General features: G+C 43.1%; 1 protein-coding gene across 1 annotated transcript; it reads left to right on the plus strand.

Annotated features, from left to right (window-relative positions):
* The first annotated feature begins 1,809 nt into the window (after nt 1-1,809).
* LOC116990289 (guanylin-like) lies at nt 1,810-7,922 on the plus strand. The gene is made up of 3 exons (XM_033047796.1): nt 1,810-1,881; nt 2,628-2,814; nt 7,855-7,922. The coding sequence occupies exons 1-3, from the start codon at nt 1,810-1,812 to the stop codon at nt 7,920-7,922; spliced, it is 327 nt and encodes a 108-aa protein (XP_032903687.1).
* The last annotated feature ends 1,665 nt before the right edge of the window (nt 7,923-9,587 follow it).

A 9,587-nucleotide genomic window follows, 5' to 3' on the forward strand; every position in this document is an offset into this window, starting at 1 on the left:
TGACTCCTTTTCTCTAGAGATGCTGCCTGACCTGCTGAGTCTGGCAATGGATGAGGCCAGGATGGAAAGGTTGGTGTGAGGATGGGAAGAGGAGTTAAAATAGTTACAGGGAGATCCACTGGGTCTCAAATGTTCCAAAAAAAAAAAATGTTGGCTTAGTATTCACTTGGTCTTGCTGATGTAAAGGGCGCCACATCGGGAGCACCAAATGCAGTAGTTGAGGTGGGAGGAAGTGCACATGAGTCTCTGTCTCACACGAAAGGGTTCCTGAGGTCCCCGGATGGAGGTGAGGGAAGAGATGTTGGGATAGGTGTCACATCTCCTGTGCCTATCCCAGACTCTTTCTGTGCTTCCCTTAGCATCCTGGGATAGATCCTGTCTCTTCAGGACGATTTACCCACTCTAATGTGTTCCGATATCTCCAACTGGGAGGTTTCACCCATGAGGCAAATGGGATGGTTGCCCATAGAGTCAACCATTTTGGGGGCGATTTTATAGACAAGTTTCACGTTATGAGGTGTTTTCACAAGTTCACAAGTTATAGGAGTAGAACTAGGCCATTCAGCCCATCGAGTCTACTCCGCCATTCAATCATGGCTGATCTCTGCCTCCTAATCCCATTTTCATGCCTTCTCCCAATAACCCTTGACACCCGTTCTAATCAAGAATTTGCTATCTCTGCCTTAAAAATATCCACCAACTTGGCCTTCACAGCAGAGGGCTGTGGCAATGAGTTCCACAGATTAACTAACCTCTGACTAAAGAAGTTCTTCCTCACCTCCTTTCTCGAAGAGTGCCCTTTAATTCTGAGGCTATGACTTCTGGTCCTAGACTTTCCCACCAGTGGAAACATCCTTTCCATATCCACTCTATCTATGTCTTTCATTATTCTGTAAGTTTCAATGAGGTCCCCCCTCAACCTTCTAAACTCCAGTGAGTAGAGGCCCAGTGCTGGCAAACGCTCATCATATGCTAACCCACTCATTCCTGGAATCATTCTTGTAAAACTCCTCTGGACCCTCTCTTCTCACGGCACTCCAAATGCGGCCTGATCAACACCTTACAGAACCTCAAATATACAGTACATCTCAACATTAAATCTCACATTACAAAATTACATTTTGGCAGAGGGGGTGGAAAAACTATTCCTGCTGGTGTGTGGATCAGTAACCTGTGCAGACACAGCTAAAGGAGATAAGAATTTATTGCACAGGGAAATGTTATAGAGGAACTTTAGAGGAAAAGTCTGTGGAATTAGGTAAAGGAGCAGTCGAAGGCCACAATGGTAGCTTTCCCCGAGAATAGACTTAAATTGTCTCCCTCACTTTGCACCATTCATCATTCCTCTCTTGAAACCCTTGTTCTTGGCTTGTCATCCAAAGCTATTTGCAAAATGCCATTTCAATTCAATGCTCTTTGATGTTCCCATCTTGGCATCATTTCACCCACCAGGCCAAGGAGTCATTAGCGTATAAATGAAAAAAAATTCAAACTGTTCCAAAAATAGGCACTCTTTTGAGTTTGCATTTCAGAACATATCTCTAACATTGCCACCATATAATGAGGACATTTCCTCATTAGGAACTTTAATGAAAATTTGGTTACTCATTAATGACATTATATGGTTTTAGAAAAATGTCATTTCAGTTAGTTTTTGTACAAAGGCATTCCATGCACATTGTGATGCGCTGTGCCTTGTGTTATTGCCGCTATGTCAGATGACTTAAAATTGCCAACCAAGACTTTAAAAAGACAGTTCAAGCTGACAGGTTGTTCCAGTTTGATTTGCTTCAAGAGAGCTCAGCAACTATGAGGACAATTTTGGCCAGCATTCTGGTCAGTACATGCTTGCAGACTCTCTCGGGAGTTATCGTGGTTCGGGTAAGATCAATGCTCAGACTATATTTCTATTTGACTGCCGTGTAATACACACCTGACTCTGCTCCCTGCCATTCATCATAACTTTCCTCTACTAATCCAGCAGGTTTAAAGGGAATTCTTGACAGAAGAAGAAAATATGGATCATATCCCAGGAACAAGCGAGGGGAGAATGATCAATGCAAAAGAATACTGTGCGATGTTGGGAACCAAATATTAAAAGAATAAGATTATATTAAGTAATATTTGGTTTGAGCACTATTTTTGTAGACTTTGGTAACTAGACTGTCATGTTGCTGCTCGAGCAACAGAGGTTTCTCTGGTCAATTGACTTTACAGGCTTTCATTGCAGACACAAGCAACTGCAGATGCTTGAACCTGGAGCAATGAACAAACAACCGGGCGGGGGAACTCAATGTGTCGAACAGTGTCGGTGGAGGGGGAATGATAGTCAATGATTCCAGATGAAGGGAAATGTTGACTGTCCATTTCCTTCCACTGGTGCTGCCTGTCCCGCTGAGTTCCTCCAGCAGATTGTTTTTGCCTCAAAGTTTCAACGTCTACCTTGATCATTGAGCTGTGGAGGGGGGAACTGCGGATCCTGGCTTACAGCGAAGATAGACACAAAATGTTAGAGTAACTCAGCGGGCCAGGCCACCTCACTGGAGAGAAGTAATGGGTGACATTCGGGCTGAGACCTTTCTTATGAGTCTGGTAATATTTTGCTGTGTGTCTCTTATCTCTCTAAGCTGGGGGCCCATGACTTTCTTTTGGATGATGTGATCCGCCTGAAGGAGGTGATGGATGACGAGATCTTTGAGAGACCACGTTTTACCTACATGGGCACCCGGTCATTCTGCAACAACACAAACCTCCCCGAACCGTTTAGGCCAATCTGCACCAAGGGAGACGCTCCCCAGGTCTTCTACACGCTGAGTAAGTAGCTCAAGGGAAGTTTTTACCATTTACTATTTACTTATATGTGCCATTAAGTGCCGTGTGCAAGCAGATGCAAGTATGGATAAGTTGTCTTGGTCCACAGGAAATGCCAGAAACAACATGATAGAATGAATTCTCAGGAGTACAATATAGATCAATTCTTTAATATTAAAGCGGCTGTTGGACAAACATATATATATCGTAAATAAACTCCTGACATTTGAAACAAATTAATATTCACATCCCCTACCTGTCCGTCGTTCTTCACTCCTCCCTGACTCGCCTATCACCGCCCACTTCTGCCTCACCACTGCCTCTCTCTTTATACTGGCTATCTCTCTCCAATCCTGATCCAGAATTTCAACCTGAAATGTCGACAATTCATTTCCATTACAGTTGCTGCTCAACCTCCCGCAGATTGTTTGTCGTACCGTGTTGCTTTCATATATCTTCCATGAAAATTATTTTTATTAGAAGTACGGCAAATTACAATAATACACAACACATATATCTTAATACATTTTTTGTACCGCTTCATTTTTTTTGAGCTTTAAGAAAAAGATAGAAGTAAGGAAAGTAAAGAAAGTGCGCAAGAGTCGTGAAGTGCACGAGAGTGTTGGGAAAAGAAAGCCCCTTAGAAAAGAAGTTAGAGAAGGAAGTGAAGTAAGAAAGTAGACCCTAGAAAAGAAAGAAAAAGAAAGTAAGGACAATCGCTCTATTATAACATTGAACTCAGCAGAAAGACTACCAACCAAGTCTGTTTTTGTTGTTTTACCTCCCATTGCCAGGTCCTGATACCATTTATTTATTTATTTATTTTTAAAATTACTATTGCACCTCATGCTTGTAATAGGTCCATAAACGTAGACCACGTCTTTTGAAATTGGTTTGCTTTACCTGCTAAGAGGAATCTCATCTCTTCCAGATGTAATGTTTTAAACATATTTGATATCCACATTTTTATTGTTGGTGTGGGCGCATTTTTCCAGAATTTAAGTATGAGCTTTTTTCCCATTATTAGCCCGTAATTGAGTAAATTCTTCTGATACACGTTTAATTCAGGGATACCTTCCGATATCCCAAAAATGATCCATTCTGGTTTTGGTACCAGTTTTATTTTAATTAATTTTGAAAAAATATCAAATATTCCATGCCAGAATTTTTGGATTTTTGTACAAAAAACAAAAGAATGCGCTATGGTAGCTTCTTGACACAGACATTTATCACAGATTGGTGAAACATAAGGAAAGATTTAAAAAAATAAAATAAAAAATAAAAAAAATAAAAAAATATATCTTCCATGAAATGTCTGCATATCAGCTTCTAAATATATCTCGTGGGCTATTGCAAGGCCTATATTATAACCCCTTGTAGTTCTCCCACACCTCAACTCTACCTATGTCGCCTCACTCAATGAGTCTGCCAAAATGTCCTCCCTCTGTGCTGCTTCGATGTTCTCCCTAATATATAGCGCAACTCCCTGAGCTCTGGGCAGCACAGTGGTTCAGCGGTAGAGTTGCTGCCTTACAGCGCTAGACCCGGGTTCGACCCTGACTACCGGTGCTGTCTGTACAGAGTTTGTATGATCTCCCAGTGACCGTGTGGGTTTTCACTGGGTGCTCAGGTTTCCTCCCTCACTCCAAAGACGTGCAGGTGTGTACGTTAATTGGCTTTGGTAAAATTGTAAATTGTCCCTAGTGTGTAGTGCTAGTCTATGAGGTGATCGTTGGTCAGCACAGACTCGGTGGGCTGAAGAGCCTGTTTCCACTCTATATTTCTATAGTCCAAAGTCTAAACAGACCCTACTTTTGATTTGCTGCTGTATCTTGGTATCAAAACAAACAGTTATCAAAGAGTCATGGAGTTTACATCATGGAAATAAGCCCTTTGGCCCAACTTGACCATACTAACCAAGGTGCCTACCTAATCTGGTTCCTCTGCCCGTATTTAGCCCATATCCCTCTCAAACTTTCTATCCATGAACCTATGTAAACGCCTTTTAAACATTGTGATTGTATCTGCCTCAACCACCTCCTCTGGCAGCGTGTTCTATGTACACACTACCTTCTGTGTGAAAATGTTGCCGCTCTGGTGCCCTATGATTATTTTCCCTCTACTTTAAATCTATGCCTTGCAGTTTTGGATTCCCCTACCCTGGGAAAAAGTCTGTGACCATCTATCCAATCTCTGCCCCCTCATGGTTTTATAAACTTCTATAAATTTATCCCTTCATCCTTCTTTGCTCCTGGGTAAACAGTCTCAGCTCATCAAGCCTCAAGCCTTAGAACTCAAGCCTACTAACACCAGCAACATCCTTGTGAATCTTTACTGCACCTTTCCCGTTTAATCACATCCTTCCCATAGCATTGCGATCGGAACTCGCATCGTGCTCCAGATGCAGTCTCACCACCATCATACTGAATATAACCTGAACTTGACATTGCTTCCCCCTAACTCACTTCTTTAATAGTCGCTGTTCTGCCTTCTCACTGCTGGGATTCTTGGTACCAAAACTTATTTTGTTTAAGTTTTTTGAACACAATTGTAAAAAATAACTGTTTCAGGACTGGACGAGGGTTGGTCAAGACTATAAATAATGATCTCCTTTTCTTTTTTATTTTATTTTATTTTCTCTATTCTCTCTCTCAACTTTCTTCATTTACTCGTTTTCTTTTTTCACACACTATATATTTCACATCTTTCTATCCTTTACTATCTAACTTCTTTTTCTTATTCTAATCTTTTTTCAGTGTAATAAAAAAAAAAAGAAGTTGTACATAAAATGTATTCTGAAAATATATATTACTTTGGTGCCATATGACTGTACTTACTTCTAATAAAATAAAATATTTTAAAAAGTTTTTTGAAACAGAATTATTAAGATTAATGAGGCCAGGGGAACTCCTGGGTCAGACCACAACAGACAATTCCATTCGAAGATAGACTCAAAAAGCTGGAGTAACTCAGCGGGACAGGCAGCATCTCTGGAGAGAAGGAACGGGCGACGTTTCGGGGCGAGACTCTTCTTCACACTGAAGCGCCACCCATTCCTTCTCTCCAGAGCTGCTGCCTGTCCTGCTGAGTTACTCCAGCTTTTTGTGTCTATCTTCGGCTTAAACCAACACCTGCACTTCCTTCCTAGATAATTCCATTTACTTGCTTACTTCCCAGCCTCCTACTGTCCCCTTCCCCTGTCGGCCGCTACTCAGTGGGAACAGCTATGCCTCCAGCCAGTGACCTGATCTGCCAGAGGATGGTCCTCTCCTTACTGTGCCCTTGGTACAGCTCTGCCCTCACACAACACCCAACACGGTGGATACCAGGTCTGGCAAGGCTGCAGAATTCGCAGACCACCTGTGACTTGCACTCAATCTGATGGAGGTGCAGTAGAATTGCTGCCTCGCTGCTCCAGTGACCCAGATTCAATATACATTCCCACTACCATGTGAGTGGAGTTTGCATATTCTCCCTGTGACCACCTGGATGCACCAGTTTTTTTCCCCCCACATCCCAAAGATGTGTGGATGGGCTGGTTAATTTGCCATTGTAATTTGCCCCTCAATGTGCAGGTAAGTGGTATAATGTGATAACAGCTGATGGTGATGTGGGGATAATTACATGAGACCTGTGCAGGATTGTGCAAATGGGAGCTCGATGCTCAATGCGGATTTGGTGAGGTAAAGGACATGTTCCCAAGTTGTGTGGCTCCCCGCCTCGAAGGTTGGTTCAACACATACTGGCGTCTTCTTCTGCTGTCTCTCAAAGATAACTCCCCCTGGAGGCCACCTGGGCAGCAGAAGGTGTGAAGGTCAACTACACTGAGGGAGAAGACCTCTGGTCTCCCATACTGAGCGAGGGGGACCGCTGGTCTCTGAGGGAATAGGACTTCTGGTCCCTCAAACTGAAAGAGAAGGAACCCTGATCCCTCAGTCTGAGGGAAAAGGACCTATGGGCTCCCGCACTGAGAGAAGAGAACCTCTGGAGATCTCACACTGATGGAGGAGAACCTCGGGTCTCGAGGAGAAGTCAGGTCCCTCACACTGAGGGGGGTAAATCTCTACTCACCCACAGTGAAGCTGCAGATCGAAAGGTCATGGTCATGCAATCATACTGCATGGAACCAGGCCCTTCAGCCCAACTCATCCATGCCGATCAAGATGTCACATCTAAGCTAGTCCCATTTGCCTGCATTTGGCCTATATCCATCTAAACCTTTCCTATCCATGTATCTGTCCAAATGGCTTTTAAATGGGTGGCTCAGTGGCGCAGCAGTAGAGTCGCTGCCTTACAGCACCTAAGACCTGGGTTCAATCCTGACTATGTGTGCTGTCTGTATGAAGTTCGTACATTCTCCCTGTGAGCGTGTGGGTTTTCTCCGGGTGCTCCGGTTTCTTCCAACATTCCAAAGATGTGCAGGTTTGTCGGTTAAGTGGCTTCTGTAAATTGCCCCTAACGTGTAGGACAGAACTAATGTATGGGTGGTCTCTGGTTAGCGTGGACTCGCTGGGCCGAAGAGCCTGTTTCCACGCTATATCTCTCAACAAAACTAAATATTGGCATTGTACCTGCCTCATCTGCTTCCTCTGGCAGCTCGTCCAGCATACTACAACCCTCTGAGTAAAAACGTTGCCCCTCAGGTTCATAGCCAATCTTGCCTCTCTCACCTAAACCTGTGACCTCTGGTTCTTGCTTCCCCCACCCTGGGCAAAAGACTGTGCATTCAGGGAAGAGGCACTGGCGCCCAATTGTGGTTGTGTGTCCCAACAAACCCCAAATCCGATCGACGCAGAGGATGGACAAACACAAGCTATTCTTGGAATTCGTTCTTTTTGATAAATGGCAGCGGTAAACCCCAACCAATTGAGGAACCACTCAGTGTTGACCAAACTATTGGTTACTTTGAACCAGAAAAATCAGAACTGAACTTTAAAGCAACACTTCACTTCACACATTTTGTTGACAATATGATGGTTTGACACTAAAACAATGCATATGATTTGTGGTACATTGTTAACATATTTCAATCTTTCGTTCCAGGGCAGATTGCTACAAATCCTTATCCTTGCACCATCTGTGCCTTCATTGCTTGCATTGGCTGCAGCTAACTTCAATTATGGACATTAATACCATGTGTAAAATATCCATCCTTTTAATATTCTCCTATCCATTCAACTGCGGAGTTCACCAGGAAGGAAGGAAGGAAGGAAATTTGTTTTACATGTGATCAATAAGACAGATAAATCGGGAACATCTTGTACAAAACTTCCGCTGCCTTCAAAGCTTAAATCCTGCAGTAGAGAAGATGATTGCCTTCGGCTGCTGAATATAATTAGTAATGATCGGCTTTGAACTTAATCACAAAAATTTGCATCTCCACTTTCCGAATATGACCGACAAGGATTCCTTCCTTCAGTGCAGTCTTGTTGCAAACATCCAGTCCAATGATTCTACCAGATTTAAGTTGTCAGAGCTGAGCAAGATGGGAACCAACAAGCCAATGGTCCAATTAGTGATCTGTGCAAAAGAGTCACTCTTGGGTTTTTAGAGTTAATGCACTGTTTAGATGATTTTACTTTATGTCACCAATGTGTGGGTCAACTTTCCCTGTGTCTGAATTAAACACATCTTATAAACAGAGCCAGCTGCAGATTTTTCATAGCATGTATCATTCACAATGGACGGGGTAACAAGCCACCAACTCCACATCGAGAATACAGTTTTGAGTAGAGTACAGGAACACTCATTTAGTTAGTGAAGTATCAGAAATGGGGTTTTAGATGGGGTTAAAAGTTAATGCTCTCTGTATCAACGGGATTCTATGAATGGGACCAAAGTGACGCAACCTGATTGATGTTACTTGGGACCCCATGTATTTTTCTGGATTATCCTGAATTGATCTAGGCTGTAGAGCAGTGCCTATGTAGACAAGGACTCACACCGTCCTTCCTTGAACAAAATCAGGTGAATATTTCTACTTCCTGCTTCAGAATACACATTCAGTGTGAGGTTTTGGCCCCTGAACTCAATTTCAGTTAGATTAAACATAAGGTTTAGCATTTAAGCTATTTCAGCTCTGTGGGGATAGTACAAATGCAGGTCGCACTCTGGCTGCTGGTTTAGATGATCCTGGGTTTAATCTAGAAACAAGACCACAAATTGGGCTGATTGATGTGATGCTCTACTGTAGGTAAATCTGCCTGAAGGTCCCCACCTCTGGTGGTCTCGCAGTGGAGTTTGCAAACACCCCCTGTGACCACTCGCAGGTTAATTGACCACTGGAAACTGTCCCTTGTATGGCGAAGAATCAAAAGGAAATCAGTGGGCATTGGAGAGGGAAATCTTTGCATGGAAATAAGAGGAGATGGGAGTGGGATTGGTGGGATTGCTCTGTGGAAGATGGAATGGAACTGATGGGCTAAATGGACCCAAGGACACTATTTCATGCAGTATAAATCTATGGCTCAATTACTATCTGTCTTAACAGTTTAGGCTTTGAGAACCAGGTGTTTGCCAGACATTGAGGGCATGGTAGGGTGATAGGAAACTGAGCAGCGAGTGTGGGGAGATTGGAAATAGATTAGGGAACTGAAGTGTGCAAAATGACAAATCACATTGGTGTGGAACGCAGAGGGGAAATTGGGGCAATTGAGGGAAAAGAGAGGGCTAATAAGTAGATTGTTTAGACGTTCATCTATGTACTTCACATCACTCAAAGGAACATTCTTCAGAACACGATGAGAGTTGTTAACAAGCCTGGGTTGTTTCTCTGG

Source organism: Amblyraja radiata, chromosome 31 (assembly GCF_010909765.2).
Source record: "Amblyraja radiata isolate CabotCenter1 chromosome 31, sAmbRad1.1.pri, whole genome shotgun sequence".
NCBI classification, from domain to species: Eukaryota; Metazoa; Chordata; class Chondrichthyes; order Rajiformes; family Rajidae; genus Amblyraja; species Amblyraja radiata.

Bases quoted from the DNA above. Each gene is read 5' to 3' on its own strand.
- LOC116990289 (XM_033047796.1), top strand. From the start codon at position 1,810: ATGAGGACAATTTTGGCCAGCATTCTGGTCAGTACATGCTTGCAGACT. The intron at 1,882-2,627 runs GTAAGATCAATG...TATCTCTCTAAG, and splicing joins CGGGAGTTATCGTGGTTCGG to CTGGGGGCCCATGACTTTCT. The intron at 2,815-7,854 runs GTAAGTAGCTCA...CTTTCGTTCCAG, and splicing joins CCAGGTCTTCTACACGCTGA to GGCAGATTGCTACAAATCCT.